This window comes from Carassius auratus, chromosome 2, assembly GCF_003368295.1.
Source record: "Carassius auratus strain Wakin chromosome 2, ASM336829v1, whole genome shotgun sequence".
NCBI classification, from domain to species: domain Eukaryota; kingdom Metazoa; phylum Chordata; class Actinopteri; order Cypriniformes; family Cyprinidae; genus Carassius; species Carassius auratus.
The window spans coordinates 21,886,559-21,903,327 of record NC_039244.1 but is presented as its reverse complement, the minus strand read 5'-3'; the positions used below and the strand labels follow the sequence as shown (position 1 = coordinate 21,903,327).

The window sequence follows — 16,769 nt, the reverse complement described above, 5'->3', positions numbered from 1 at the left end:
CCATTACCGTGATTTAAATATAGAATTTACAGAAGCAAAAGAAACATCCAAACGTTGAGTGGCAGAGACTTCTATTTTGTAAATTGTGACTTTTGAACAGGAAGTTTCCGTGTCATCTGTAGCAGGAGCATTTTCTCGGGTCCTTGAAAGTCCTGCTGTGTCTGTGTGGTCCTGGTGAAAATGTCCGCGATAATTCCTCGTATCGAACAGCTGTCATCGAGGGTTGTTCGTGTTTTGGGCTGTAACCCGGGGCCCATGACACTGCAGGGCACCAACACGTACCTGGTCGGGACAGGCAAGAGGTAACGTACAACAACACTCAATGACGATAAATGTTCTTGTTTGAGTCATTTTCCACGTACAACGTATTTATTGAGCGTAACAAGTGTGTGAATGTTTGATGTGTGTGTGTGTGTGTGTGTGTGTGTGTGTGTGTGTGTGTGTGTGTGTGTGTGTGTGTGTGTGTGTGTGTGTGTGTGTGTGTGTGTGTCAGGCGAGTGTTAATTGATGCAGGCGAGCGCTCGGTCCCGGAGTATATTGTCAACCTGCGCGAGGCTCTGAAGCAGCAGGAGACGTCCATACAGCACATTATAGTCACACACTGGCATCACGACCACACTGGAGGAGTGCCGGATATACTCACAAACTTCCACACAGGTCAGTAATATCTGTGTTGGAATACAGCTTTTGACATTTGTGCCCCAAATATGTCGCTATTACTTAATAATGTAATGTAAATGTCACTTAGTCATCTTCATCTAGTATGAAAACCATTGTGTCTATGAGAACTCCTCAATAATGTAGACGCATGTGTTGCAGATTCAGAGCTGAAGGTCAGTAAACTCCCTCGGTGTCCTCCACAGGAAGAAGCGATTGGAGACCAAAAGAAGAAATATTCATATCTTGGTGATGGTGATGTGATAAAGGCTGAAGGGGCAACATTACGGTAAACACACACTAGAGACATTTCTTTTTATCTGTGTTGAAAACTGTTGTGCTTTTTAGTGGAATCTGTAATAAATTTTTTCCAGTATACTTTTGATGAATAGAAATAAATCTTTTGGGGCAGTGAAAGACTTTACTATGACTCCTGATCAATTTAATCCATTCTTTCAGAAAAAATATTCGTTTCTTGAAAAAATTAATACTGATCCCAGACTTTTGAACAGTAATGTAGAATAAAATAGAATTTTTACTCACACAGATCCTGAGCCTTAAAAGCCTGTATTTACATAAATGCATTGGGTGAACTGGTGTGTAAGTTTATAATTGAAAAACAGTAGTTTTTTTTGTTTATTTTGAGCCCGTTTTTTTATATTTTATGTGCACGTAGGGTGCTGTTTACTCCCGGACACACAGATGATCACATGGCATTATTCCTGGAGGAGGAGCAAGCTGTGTTTTCAGGTGACTGTATTCTTGGAGAGGGAACGGCTGTGTTTGAGGACCTCCATGATTACATGAAGTCACTGCAGAAGCTCCTCAGCGTGAAGGCTGACCTCATATATCCAGGTAAGTGCATGTGCTTCTTTTCAGAGTGCTTTTTACATGACATTTTCCGTGACACTAAGAAGTGTTTGTTCGTGTTTGTGTGTCAGGTCACGGTCCAGTGGTCCAAGATGCTTCTTCTAAGATATGTGAGTATATAACTCACCGCAATGCAAGAGAACAGCAGATCCTAAACGTTCTGCAGGAGAACAACAGAACTGCGTTCACCTCCTGCGAACTGGTTAAAGTGGTGTACAAGGTTCAACTCTTTTTTTTTTTCTAAATGATCTTAGCTCTTTAATTAGAATAAATCCGAAAGCATTTACATTTCTAGTATTTAAAACATTGCAATACAATTTTGACATTGTCAAGCCTGCAGTCTTCAAGGAGAGAAAAGGAAACAACAGTGTTTATCTAACGTATAAGACTGAACTTTAAATAAATAAATGTAGGTCTAGATCATTAATCATGAATACAAATATGTGACTTTGTGAACTCCTTTGTCCAGATGGAGGACAATCCACATGGCATTCTGAAAGTCATGTTTATTTCATAAATTCAAATTCCCCTTGATTTGTTATGCTGATCATTTAAATTGTAATTAAAACATTTGTATGAAATCCTAAAACTGCAAAAGAAACATGTTTTTACCAGAAGTCTCAGATGCTTGTTCCTGGTTGTATGTGAAGTTAACTTTACATTTGTTGGTTCTGTTTAAGTGTTGACTGCTTTAAAAGACAAAGAATGAGAGTACATTATTTATATAAATGTTAAATTATTATATAAAAAATGTGTACATTACATGATTTTTATGTGTTTTTTTGTTGTCTGTATGTCAGGAGACCCCAGAACACCTGCACAGAGCTGCAGAGTTTAACTTGCTGCACCATTTAAAGAAACTCCACAAGGAAGGAAAGATCTGTCTGGGTATGTGTGAGTGCATGCATGCAGGTGGTACTGGTGCATGTATATGTATGCGCAAATGTGCTCTAATTTCTGACCATGTTAATGTTATTTTCTTCTCCCTTGCAGCTGAAAGCTCAAATGAAAAGAAATGGAAGATCAATTTGTGACAGTTTTTTACCCCACACACTCATCACCTACAGAGACTAATAGGGCTGTCCCTGTGAAGTGAGATGGACTTAAGGGGACACTGGGACTAGTCACTTTTTCAAATGTTGAACTTCTGTGAAAACCTGCTCTGATAGGAGGCTATTTACATTTATTTAGCAGACCCATTCTTCCAAATTGCCTTAACAAATGACCACGTTCGAAAACAAGAATAAATCATGCAACACAAAACAATTCATGAACTGGAAAAAATTTAACAACCCTTGTAATCCAGTGAAATTTAATTGTTGTCCTGGATGTATACTAGCATCTGATGAATGTAGCATCATATAAAGACAATGATGAAGATGATAGTATCGTCTATCGCTGACGCTGATGCCTTCAACGATATCAAGATGATTATTACCGGTATTATTTTTATCATCATTATGTGATGCTATCGAATTAATATAAGGCTTTATTTTTTCCATCATATTTCTTTTTACGTGTTAGTGTTGCACATTATAACCAATCATGATGAACCAAGAGTCATTGCTGAAACACCTGAGTTTTGTTCAGTGTGCGTGTTTGCTGACTGAATTCTGCTCTCTCGCAAATCCTCTTATCATAAACAATAAAGTGTAGCTGTACGTGTGCGATGTAAGTATGAGATATTAATCATCATACAGTATAGACAGCTTCACTGATTATAAAAGGAGTGTTGCTTAAAGTGCATGAACTCGCGCTAGTCAGAGATGTTTTTTGTTAATGTTAATATTTTTTGCTTGTTTTCTATGGCTGCTGTTTGAATAACCTGAGGAAATGTAAGCATTATAATTAGTAACTTACAGTGTTTCCATTAAGCTGTGATCATGTTAAATACAAATCATATTCAAAATATTTTATGATAGATTACACTAACATTAGACTGCTTTTAAACTTATCCTGGAGTTGAATCACTCTCCGGGTATGAAACTAAGTAAATAATTAAATTAAAGCGATAATATTGTGTATTGTCAATCTTCCAGGCTGACAATAGGACAACATGCCGCCCAACACTAGTATGAGCATCAGTCAACAAAAATGTATTTATTCCATGAGAGGAACATGTAAGTGTAAAATAAAGCAGCATTTATGAGGCTAATTATATAACTGGAATAGCAAATCGGTGTAAATGATTCTAAACATATTTTTCAAAAGTACAATTTGTTTACCTTTCTATACCTGTAATTATTTAATCAGAGAAAAATAACAAGTGCACCTTTAATGTGTAACATTTTATCATTTTAAATGCTGTACACCCCCCTTTCATTTGAGATGTTTAATGGCTGACGCATTTCATTAATTAATTGTATTTTGCTAAACCCCTGTTTAACAAATGTGCAATACATTTAATAAATGTGCTTAAATAAATGATCTTTGATTGACAGCTTGCTTGTTGTTTTCTAAAATGTTGCCTTATTTTTTATATGTCAGTAGAGGGCATCGTTTCAGCCAGCCAGCCTGTAAAGCTTTTGTGTGCTTTTTTAATTAATTTGAATTAAATACATCTTTTAAAGGGTAAAATTTAAGCAATTTTGAGGAAAACGGTATTTGCGTTCACCGTGAACCGGAAGTTAAAGTTATTTACTCGTACCCGCTGCGAACAGACCGAATGCGCTTGGAGGCGATAACGGTCAGTCCGTGCCACCCTCTCCGTCCAAGGACAAGGATATTTTGATCACACAGCGAAGATCTGATGGTGTGTCGAAGCCGCTTGCAGAGGGAGGCGATAGATTACCTTTTAACGGCGCCTATTGAATTAATCGTGGTAATTTATCTGGCGCGGATAACGGGACAGAATGTGCGTGTGTGATGCGGCCGAGCGCGCGCGCAGCGCCGCTGCAGTATCCGAGCACAGGCGCGTGAGTCCTTGGCCGCAGGTCGACCGTCGCTTCATTGTGTTGTTTTGGTGAATATGTGTCGAATAGAACATGAAAATGTTGCTGTAAACTCAAAGAGCGTGCTTATATATAGTTGTTGTAGCGCATATATGGTTATAGGTGTCTGTTAAGGGGTTTTATATACGAGCCTGCGCAGAATGTCTGCGTCTATACAGCGCTTATAAACGAGTCGGATAGCCGCTGCCCGTCAGGATGTCAACCGGTGCTGGAGGAGGCCTCGCACCCACGAAACCGTTCCCGTTCTTGTGTGGGGAGACTACTCAGGGTTTGAAATCTAAGAGCCTCCCCATGCTCAGCGACAGTCAGGCTCCGGAGCAGGACGCGGATCAGACTCTGCTCTCTGCCCCGCACAGCTCGCCCCGATGCGGATCCCCCGTCAGGACAGAGTGTCGTGAGCCGGAGGGTCGCGGCATTGCTGCGTTCTTTACATTCCGGCTGCCGCCGGTGCCGGTGAGGCGCTATGTGGACGGGATCCTGTCGGACTCGCGCTGCTTTCTGTTCTGCATGTGTTACCTCACCTTTATTCAGTCTCTGATGGTGTCCGGTTATCTCAGCAGTGTCATCACCACCATAGGTAACGTACTTAACAACTGGCAGATCTCTCTCTTCTCTTCTCTTCTCTTCTCTTCTCAGTTACATTTATAGTCTTCACTCAGAAAGTCTCATGTCTCAATTTGTCTAATTCCCCCCTATGATCTCCATCCATTCCAATTTCTTAATTTCACCATCTCATTTTAACCCCATGGATTCGTCCTAACCCCCCCCCCCCCCCCCATTACAATGTCTCTCAATAACGTTTGTCTCATCTATCAATGTCTCTTAATCGACTGTCCTGTCATTTCAATCTACATTTTTTTCCATCTCCTCAAAATCCCATTTTTTCAATCTCTTCTCATTACCATCTACCCTAATCTCTTATTTCTCAAATGGTCTCCTCTCCTCTCATCCCAAACTCAGACTTGTCCATCTAATTTCAAACTTCTCGGAGTAACAACTCTTCACTCAGATTCTGCCTTATCTTTCGTCATAACATTGTAGTCTCTAATTTAGTTTTATCCTAATCTCCTCTCAGTCTCATCCCCTCTGCTCTCAATAACCTCTCATCTCCAGTCTCCACCAAATCTAATTCCAGTCTCTATCTCATGTCATCCCAACCTCCTCACAATGTTCATTCCATTAAAATCTCCAGTTTTTCCATCTCATTTCCTCTTAAAGTGCCCCTATTATGCTATTTTTAAGGTTCCTAATATTGTTTTGGGAGTCTCCGACAATAGGAGCACATACATTCAAGGTAAAAAAAAAAACGCTTGTTTTCTTAAAATATGCATTTAAAGGCACAATATGTACGATTTTTTATTCAAATTTCCAAAACCCTCTAGAACAGTGGTATATATTTTGCTGACTTGTGCACTTGCATTATCCCAAATATTTTGAAGAATTGTAAAAAAAAAAAAAAAAAAAAAAAGAAGAAGAAAAAAGCAATCTTAACTAGTGACACTGACTGTGTCTATTGTGTCACCTGCCAGTTACATCATACACCTCGATTTCCGTTTTTGTTTTGTAGAAAACATGGAAACACCAGACATTTTAATATGTTGTGCGTTTTTTTTAGACGGGTAACAACCGCACAGAGTAGCATTATAATAGAACTTTCGAATGTATGATAAATCAGCACTGCTTTACCCCTCATATGCATGATTAGAAGAAGCAGAAGCGCTAAAGTGTGGCATAATAAAAGCTCCACTGCTTTCGAGCTGAGTCTCACTCTCGTCTCTCATTAGCAATTGCTTCAGCAGCCTTGTTTCGCTTTGACTGCTATCCGCCTCACTCTGCTTCATACTACGATGTTAATAAATCTTTAATACATTATACCTCTTCCATAATCATGGAGTCCCGTCTGATTGCGTCAGTTGTGGGGGTGAAGATGACAACTCCCATGATTCCACACTCAGTCACGGCATCATCAAACTATGCCTTTGTTTCTTTGTTTGTTTTGAATGTGCAATCTCTTACATATTGTGCATTTAATATCACTTCATTTTCCAGAGATTCTCAAACGATTCATTCAAAGCAGTTCTGAAATTGCGTCTCGCTAAAACCCTCCTTGCCGTGAGCCTACTCTGCTCTGATTGATCAGATGGCCCAGTCTGTTGTGATTGGTCTACCGCGTCCAGTGTGTGTTGGAAACACGCGGTAACCTTCCGGTCTCTCGTGAAACCAACACGGAAGTGACTAAAACTGCAATTCATCCACTGGCCGCTAGAGGTAGTTTTGGACTGTATAGCTAAATTTGCCCTTTATGACAACTGTGAGGGGGTGAATTTTATAACTCATTTATTTAAATTATATTAAGCCTTAAAGTTCTGCATAACTAAGGGCGTGGTCATTTGAGTGACAAGTGTATTGCCATTGATGTCACCACTATCAAGCTTGGTGGGCGTGGTTTCAGCAACCAGCTCCCGCCTCTTTGTCCATTTTCGATTATCTGAAAGTGACACATAGTGACGTGCTGCCAAGATGGTGATGGCCGGCCCTGCCCACTTTAAGCTTCAAAAACGCTCTTCAGAATCCTATTGGTTATTTCACGGACAATTCGTCCATGTTTTTATACAATCTGTGGTCTGAAACAATACGCCCAATGCCATACTTCCATTGTTTGAACGCTCGAAAGAAAATATAAACATCTATTATTATCATACTTGTGATTCAGTGGAGCCAGCTGGGTTTTTTTTTACTCCCCGTGATTAGTAAAATTATGTGTTTGTGGGCAGGGTCAAGTTGTTCGCTGCCGGCCAAAGTAGAACATAGACGGGAATTATGCGAATGTGTTACCTTGTTACATATAGCCATCACAGAAGTGGGATTCAAATTACTACCGACTCGTTTAGGCTATATAGAATTGATTCTTTATTTTGGTAGACAATAAGTTCATTTATCGTTCACTTTCGGCTTTACAACTTTGCTGATCGTTTACATTCACATACAGCTACATTACACCGCATGGAAGGCAATATTGGAAATGGCATAATAGGGGCACTTTAATAACATTTTGATCTCAACCTCATCTCTCAGTAACATTTCAGTCTCATCTTTTCTAGCACCTTCAATTCTCCAGATCATTTTAATCTCACAATTTCAAATATTCAATCGCATCTCCTCTTAATATTCATCATCTCATCTACTCATTTAATCCTTTTTTTTGTCTCATTTTATGACAACCACCTCTTAATCTCCATCTGATCACAGTCCCTCTTCTTCTCAATAACATTTCAATCTTGTCTCATATGGCCTTCTTTCATCTCACCCCAATCTCAAATTTCTCCTTCCAATTTAAACTTTCTCTCCTCTTAACAACATCTCATCTCAGTTGCCATCTCATCACATTCCAATCTATGATTTCTCAACCTCATATCATCTTAATCTCTTCTCAATCTCATCTCAGTCCTCATCCTCTCCTATCAGCAATATCTCACCTCAATATTTCAATATTGGAGTGTGTTTATGAATTTCATAATGAATGAACCGTGTGTTTTCCAGAAAAGCGGTACAGTCTGCGGAGCTCAGAGTCGGGTCTTCTGGTCAGCTGTTTTGACATCGGTAGTCTCCTCATTGTGGTCTTCATCAGCTACTTTGGTGGGCGGGGTCAGAGGCCGCGTTGGCTGGCAGTAGGGGGTGTGTTCATTGCCGTGGGTGCCGCCCTCTTCTCCCTACCTCACTTTATCTCTCCGCCATATCAGCTGGAAGAGCTGAACAGCACAGTAGGAGGAGAAGGGCTCTGTGCCAGTGGAAATGGCAGTGTACAGGAGAAGCCGACACTGTCCAGGTGCCAGCGGGACAGGGAGGAGAGTGAGCACGCCCTGTATGTGGCGCTTTTCATCTGCGCTCAGATCCTTGTGGGAATGGGATCTACTCCCATATACACCCTTGGACCAACTTACCTGGATGACAATGTGAAGAAGGAGAATGCATCCCTGTACCTGGGTGAGTCGAAGTGAGGCTTTGTCTAATGGTGTTGTTGGATGGTCAGCTGTATCAGCTGTTTTTATACCAGACCTGAATTCTGCCATGGAAAGTCTGTAACCATCTACAGTAGCATGCAACAGCTAAAGAAATACTATTATTCTTGTTTTGTGCATGCTTAGCTATCATGTATGTAATGGGAGCTCTTGGACCAGCCGCTGGATATCTGCTGGGTGGGATTCTGATCGGATTCTATGTTGACCCCGGTACCATTGTCAATATTGACCAGAGTGACCCACGGTTTGTAGGAAACTGGTGAGGAAAATCTTCTCTCATTTAATGTTTATGAGTTAACATCCAGTAAACCCAACAGCATTGTAACCCTCTCTCTGTCTGGCTCTCTTTCACAGGTGGAGTGGGTTTCTCCTGTGTGCCGTGGCAATGTTGTTGGTGATCTTCCCCATGTTTTCCTTCCCTAAAAAACTTCCACCACGGCACAAGAAGAGTAAAAGACATGTAAAAAAGGGTGTAGGCGATGTCTCCAGCGATGATGAGATGATGAAGGAAAAGAGCCAGGCTGTCTCATCCTCCATGGGTTTTGGCAAAAATATCAAAGGTGAAACTTAATATCAAATCTAAAATATGATTCGGTCCAGATCAGATCTAAAAACTCTTTACCATCTTGCTAGAAATCTTTAAAATCTACATCTCTGGAATTTACATGAGCAGATAGTCAGTAGTTTGAACCGCTCACAACACTCTTTTGGTCATCTTTCAAGAATCGTTTTTTATAAAAGGCTAGCAAGTTGGACACGGTAGTTTTATTTTATTTCATTTATTCATTTAATTTCCATATTTTTATTTAAAACAATATCCCTTTATCTTGGTGGCCATGAGCTGTCTGTTTGTTTTTTATCTAGAATTTATATTATTTATTTCTGTTATTAGCCGTGTTATTTTTGTATTATTTATATACTTATATTAGTTTTTGTTTTTATCTGTATTTATATTTTTATTTCATTTTTCTTAATTTCAGTACTTCAGATTTACTTGAGTCATATTTAGATATTTAATTGTTTTTATATCAAATACGTATATTTTATTTTGTTTCAGCTTTATTTCAGTTAACTGAATACTAAAATTCAATTGATAAATCTGTGTTGTTCCTCTCTGTCTGTTTCTCTCCAGATTTGCCAAAAGCAGCAGTGCGTATATTGAGTAACGTGACGTTTTTATTCGTGAGTTTGTCATATACGGCGGAATGTGCCATTGTCACAGCCTTCATCACTTTCATTCCCAAATTTATTGAATCTCAATTTGGTGTTCCAGCATCTAATGCCAGTATATACACAGGTACAGCACCAACAAACACACACACACATGTTTGTTTTTATGAAAAGTGGGGACATCCCATAGGCGCAATGGTTTTTATGATGTATAAACTGTATATTCTATGGCCCTACACCAACCCTACACCTAACCCTAACCCTCACAGGAAACTTTGTGCATTTTTACTTTTTCAAAGAAACAAATTCTGTATGATTTATAAGCGTTTTGAAAAATGGGGTCATGGGTTATGTCCTCATAAGTCACCCTCTCCTTGTAATACCTGTGCCATACCCATGTCATTATACAGAGTTGTTTCCTGATATGTCACGAAAACAAGAGCGCACACACAACACACACACAAACATATGTCGATCTGATCTCAGTACTCACTATGGGTGTCTGTTATTTGTGTGTGCAGGTCTGATCATCGTACCCAGTGCAGGTGTTGGTATTGTTTTAGGTGGGTACATCATTAAGAAACTAAAGTTGGGTGAAAGAGAAGCAGCAAAGCTGGCCATGATCTCCAGCGGTGTATCTTTGCTATGCTTTTCCACTCTCTTCATTGTTGGCTGCGAGAGCATCAACCTAGGTGGAATCAATATCCCTTACACCACCGGGTAATGGAGAAAACCATCTAGAGATGCACATAAATATCGCTTGCAAACATGAGCTGCACTGAATGATGTTCGATCTGTTTTTTGCAGGCCAACTCTGACTCTGTCTCACCGAAACTTGACAGGAAGCTGTAACGTCAACTGTGGCTGTAGGATTCATGAATATGCACCTGTCTGTGGCTCTGATGGCATTACTTACTTTAACCCGTGTCTGGCTGGCTGCAGCAACATCGCCAACCAAACCTCAGGAGTGAGTCATTTTTAACCAAGGGTTTTTAAAACAAGGGCTTGTAGTCAAGTGAAATGTAGATCAAGAGTGAATCCAGGGCTTGACAAAACCATGTTGGGTTTTACTTTGCTGTATTGACCGACTGATTGCATGTTCTCGTACTTTAAAATGAATGCTGCTGAACTTTTTTAAATAATGTAATCATAATTTTTTGTAAAATAAGCCTAATGTTACATTATGTTGCTGAAGGGGCCAGGAACCCCTTTAGATAGGGCTGTGCAAAAAATCAAATGCGATTTTCATGCGCATCTCATCAGTAAAGATGCTCCTGTGATTATAAGTATATCTCCAGCACGTGCGTTCAGATCAGGGTTGCCAGGTTTTTACAACAAATCCTGCCCAGTTGCTTCTTAAAACTAGTCCAATACTAGTCAAATCGCGTTTCCAGGAGGTTCCCTGATAAAAATTGCTTCCCGGGGTTAAAATATACATTTTTTGGAAGGGTTGCCCTGGTAAAATTCGCATTTTAGGGGTGAAATATCAATTTGTTTGTATTGGGGTTGCTTCAAACCGTGGACATGAAAAACAACCACAGACTTGGCAACATTTTCTTGGCCAGGCTGTTTTAAAACGAAAACACAGTAGTGTAAACGGGGCCTTAGATGCAATTGGAACCTTTTTTTCGGATTCCCTTTTTTGTGTTTCACCTTTGACTTTGTTTAAATGGTTTATTAAACTGTTGTAAATTTACATTTATTAGTTTGGTAGACGCTTTTACAGTGGAGGAATACAACAAGTGATGTTGTATCAGTGTTGATCACTGCATGCGATGATGCATAAGATGACAATAGTCACCGAGAAGTGCCTGTTGTACAAGGTTTCAGTCATCGCTCAAAATGCTATGACAGGAGGATAATAAGAGAACAGAAAAAGTGAAAGCATAGGATTTTTTTTACAATTAATTAATTATTATTATTATTATTGGAGTTAATTCGGAGACAGTTAGAGTTTCAGTTGTTTCTTGAAGATTGTGAAGGATTTGGCTGTTCGGATGGAGTTAGGTAGGTCATTCCACCAACAGGGTATGGTGAAAGAAAGCATCCTTGAGACTGATTTTGTGACTCTCTGCGATGGGACCTCGAGCCACTGCTCATTTACTGACCGTGGGCTTCTGGAGGGGATGCGGATGCACAGGAAAGAGCGGAGGAAGGAGGGTCTGGAGCCTGTGGCAGTTCTGTAGGCAAGCACCAATGTCTTGAACTTGATGCGAGCCACGACTGGAAGCCAGTGCAGAGAGATTAGAAGCGGTGTGGCATATGCTGTCTTGGGCTCATTGAAAACAAGACATGTTGCTACATTCTGAATCATTTACAGAGGTCTGATTGTACACGTTGGAAGTCCAACCAGAAGAGCATTGCAATAGTCCAACCTAGAATAAACAAGGGCCTTGATGAGAAGCTGTGTTGCATGCTCTGTTAGGAAGGGTCTGATTTTCCTGATGTTTTGTAGTGCAAACCTGCGTGATCGTGCTGTTTTTGCAATGTGATCTTTAAAGGTCAGCTGATCATCAAGGATCACCCCAAGATTCCTGGCTGAACTCGATGGGATTATCGTTGATGAGCCCAGTTGGATGGTAAACTGGTGCTGTACTGGTGGGGTGACTGGGAAGATGAGAAGAAAGCATGTATTAAAAGTTTAACAAAAATAAAAATTTTAGGGTTATATGAAATTCATTTTATTTTTCTCAAATCAAGTGTACCTTCTGGTCATTTGATTTTCTGCTCAAAAAGAAATAAATAGAATGGTCTGATTTTTAATGAAACCATTATGTGGGCAGCTCTGCTAATTTTACCCTACTCGTTTTATTCTAAGCCTAAGAAAAACCTCACAGGTAACATATTTTAATTCACTGTTACAAATGACAGCAATTGAAGCTATACATCCTGAACAGAGTGCAAGTAGTACTGCACTTCTCTGGTCAACGGAGGTGCTGGCATGATCCTGATCAGAAGATTGGGGTCAAAAGGGGCGTTTCATGGCTACCCACACATTCGAAACAAATATTAAAGCATAATAAAAAAATGTTTACTCATGAACAAAAATACGAAAAATCTAGCCTAATTTGAGTTTTTCTATTTCTTTTACAAAAAATTAAAACCATTGAACCATTTCTCATTTCTTTTTATTTTCTCTTCTTCTTTCTAGAAAATCGAGTGACCAGAACGTACACAGACCCCAAATTCAGCGTTTTCTGTTTAAATTTTTACTGGATTCAGTTGTAAAGGTTTAATTAAATTTAAACATTTAAAAATCATGCCTATACAATGTAAGTCATGAAACATAATAATTTATTTATATATATATATATATTTTTTTTTTTTAATCTTAGGGCCCTATGAAATGTTGCTGTTGTATTTTCTTTGGGTTTTTTCTGTGTCCTTTTAATTTTTCTGAATTTATGATTTAATGCAGATTCATCAGTAGTTTGGACAAACAAAGTGCCATTTTATTCATCCAGGATGTGCCAAATTCTATGACATTCCGCGTTATACAGTAAATTACATTTTTATGACTAAATACGGCAATTCAGTACACATACTCCTTATTGCAAAAATCAAAGGTCCTAAATACATTATCAGACCCCCGTCTTTGAGTTTTGGATCCCAGACCCCACTTTGATGGTAGCCTAGATATTTATATGAAGAAAAAAAAAAATTTTGTCGAGACATTGTGTCAGTCAGTATGGTTTCCAGTTTCCATGTATATCATAATGTGCATATTTCTCGTTCTCAGATCAGAAACTATTCGGACTGCGCATGCGTTCAGAGCAGACAGGTGATCACTCCGTCAGGAGGAAACCACGAGCTGCAGGTGGTGATTGTGAAGACGTACCTGAACGAGAACGGTTACGCACTTGCAGGAAAGTGTGAGCGGACATGTGGAACGCTCATCACCTTCCTCATCTTTCTCTTCATCGTCACTCTCATAACCGCCTGTGGCCAGCCGTCCGTCATCATCGTGACGCTCAGGTCTGCCTCTCTCCATGTACTCAGGTATCATCTCTTTTTACCTCTTTGTTTTGCTCATCACGGTTATTTCCTGAGCAGGTCTGTGGAGGAAGAGGACAGGCCGTTTGCTCTGGGAATGCAGTTTGTTCTTCTCAGGACTCTTGGTAGGATTGGACAGATTTTATTGAATTCATCTTTTATTTTTTTGACGGTCCACTAAACTTTCTTTTTGTCTCTTCAGCCTACATCCCCACTCCTATCTATTTTGGAGCTGTGATTGACACCACCTGTATGCTGTGGCAGCAGGATTGTGGTTTCCATGGGTCCTGCTGGGAGTACGATGTCACTTCCCTCCGTTTTGTTTACTTTGGGCTGGCGGCGAGCTTGAAGTTCCTGGGCTTCCTGTTCATTTTCCTCACCTGGTATTCGCTGAAGCAGTGCGAGGAGCAGACCCACACACACACACTTTCCCCGCTTGACACGGTGAGCCACCTCATCTGTCACGCTGGAGGTCACAAAGGCCACGCCCGCACACGCTCCTGTCCTGTTTTCCTGCCACGCCCACCAGAACACCCTCATGCTGCCATGACAACTGGACACGCCCTTAGCCGTGGTAACAGTTGCCCTGGCAATGGCCTGAAAGCAATAACGCCCCCCATACGGTCACTTGAAAAAGTGGCGGTGTGAGGATTGCAGCCATGCGCACACACACACACACACTTGTTCATATGCATGCAAACATCATACAATTATGAGGGCCGATTATGTAAATGGAAACGTACCACACCGCTTATAGCAATTGCTGGGGCCTTTTTTTTTTTTTCTTTTTTTTTTAACACACACACATACTCCATAGACACATTACCGCTGAATTTGTGTGAAGCACTGATTAGTAATAAAACTTCTTTGACACAATACCTCAACAGGACAAATACCTCTGTTCAACATCACATACAAATGCAAACATACGCTAACACATATTACATGGTCATCTCATCTAGTTACCCATATTATTAGTTGTGCACATACTATTTTGCTTCTCCTGTACAGCAGACAGATATTTGTACTTGTTTACCTCATTGATTCATCCATTCATTTTTTAACAGTGATAGGAAAGAGACTGCAAAATTGCCTATGTTCCATTGCATTGACTCCTTCTGAATCTCATTAACTACTTCCAAACGTCAAACCCCTCCCCTAAAACAGATTCTCTTCCCATGCCCAGAGTGTAAACTCCTCCCTCTGCAAAACAACCCCGATGCCAACCATTTTTTCCACACCCATACTATAAACTCCTCCCACAGTTCGATCCTTTGGTGTGTTTGACTTAAAGCAACACTGTGCAGATTGATCTGTGAATGACATCAAAGTACCACGAGAGCTATAGAGAACAGACGGCTACCTATGCTTTGAAATCACTCTTATGGTACTTTGATGTCATTCACAGATCGTTCTGAACAGCGCCGCTTCAAGTCAAACACACCTTTAGGCTTGTTCAAGATGCATCGGTGCTGTTCAGACCAACCGGCGTATGACATCAAACTCCCGCAAGTGTTATTCGAGCGTAGACGACTCTCATCTCATCTCAAGCATCTCAAATAAGCCTTTTATCATGTTGGTCCCTCCCAAACTTTAATCCCCTCCCTTAAACAACCTCCCCACCAACTCTTTTGGCCACACCCAGACTGCAGACTCCTCCAACAGTACTGACCACTCCAGAATCATAATAGCCCCTCCCAAACTTTAAAAACCCCTCCCCTAAAACAGCCTCTCTACTGACTATATTGACCACTTCTGGAGTGTAGGCTCCCCCCATAGTACCGACCCCACATAAGCTGTGGCCCCTCCCAACTTCAAACTCCTCCCCTAAAACAACCTCCCTGCCAACAATTGAAGTCACACCCACAATGTAAGCTGCTGTACTGACTCCTCCTGAACTGTTTTGCAACAGTTGGTAAAGTGCACACATCTGTTAAGCTCTCTGTTTCTCTTTTTTTTTCTGTAACGTCTGACCTTTTTTCTATCATATCAGTATTTGAAATGTTTCCTTTTGTTGGTTTTGATCGCAAACAGTTATCTTAGTAAATAACAAACACAAAAATAACACATATACTATATAGGAGACAAGTCATCTCATGTTCACACACATCATGTATACTCCTGAAGACATGCTCTTTCGTCCTTGTAGATGGCGTTCTGTTTGCGCTGACATTGAGCCAGTATTAGTGGTGTTGATGGCAATGCAATTGACGACTGTCAACACCAGTTCCGAGCAGAAATCTGCTTAACTCCTGATCGTTTTCAGTAGAAACAGAGCAGAATACACACAAGTACTGAACCACTGCTGAGGAAACTGTGTGTTTCATTTGCCTCTCCCTCTTTTCCCAACCCTTCTTATGTTACTGTGCACTGTTTGCGAACAGAAGACACATTGATACAATTATTTATTTCAAATTACTTGAAGGTTTGGCTAATCAGAGGCAAACCTGTAGAAAATCTATATTAATTGTTTTAGTTTACTTATACATGATTTGTGTCAATAAAATCCCCAAATAAAATTATTTTAATTTTGTGCTGTGATTTTTGTGTGATTTGAAATGTTGATTTAACCAGTCTGTGCTGAATATAACAAAGTGCATTAATTTGATGTCATCATTAAGGCAGTTTGGTAAACCAAAGTTTGGAAAATTATCAATGCACTTGAATGCTTGGCACTTAGCTAATTGTTATCCTATAGAACCAAACATGCAATTAACGTAGTTTAAAATTAAGTATTTGTGACCCTGGAGCATAAAACCAGTCGTTTGGGTATATTTTAAGCAATAGCTAAAAAAAATAAACATTGTATGGGTCAAAATTATAAATTTTTCTTTTATGCCAAAAAACATTAGGATATTAAAGAAAGATCATGTTCCATTAATATATTTTGTAAATTTCCTACCATAAATATATCAAAACATAATTTTTGATTAGTAATATGCATTGTTAAGAATTCATTTGGACAATTTAAAGGCAGATTTTCTCAGTATTTTTTTTTTTTTTTTTTGCACCCTCAAATTCCAGATTTTCAAATAGTTGTATCTCAGCCAAATATTGTCCAATCCTAATAAACCAATTTACTTTGCTTTTATGTGACGTATAAATCGCA

General features: G+C 39.8%; 2 protein-coding genes across 2 annotated transcripts; both read left to right on the top strand.

The window, feature by feature from the left end:
• The first annotated feature begins 79 nt into the window (after positions 1-79).
• LOC113120702 (endoribonuclease LACTB2-like) lies at positions 80-3,847 on the top strand. Its single transcript, XM_026290671.1, has 7 exons — positions 80-302; positions 494-657; positions 820-946; positions 1,334-1,512; positions 1,599-1,747; positions 2,328-2,415; positions 2,521-3,847. The coding sequence occupies exons 1-7, from the start codon at positions 181-183 to the stop codon at positions 2,559-2,561; spliced, it is 870 nt and encodes a 289-aa protein (XP_026146456.1). The 5' UTR covers positions 80-180; the 3' UTR covers positions 2,562-3,847.
• Positions 3,848-4,028: 181 nt separating this feature from the next.
• LOC113120691 (solute carrier organic anion transporter family member 5A1-like) lies at positions 4,029-16,194 on the top strand. The gene is made up of 10 exons (XM_026290661.1): positions 4,029-5,055; positions 8,019-8,462; positions 8,624-8,756; positions 8,852-9,057; positions 9,630-9,794; positions 10,189-10,387; positions 10,475-10,634; positions 13,407-13,642; positions 13,721-13,785; positions 13,863-16,194. Exons 1-10 carry the CDS (start codon positions 4,674-4,676, stop codon positions 14,306-14,308), a joined length of 2,436 nt encoding a protein of 811 aa, XP_026146446.1. The 5' UTR covers positions 4,029-4,673; the 3' UTR covers positions 14,309-16,194.
• The last annotated feature ends 575 nt before the right edge of the window (positions 16,195-16,769 follow it).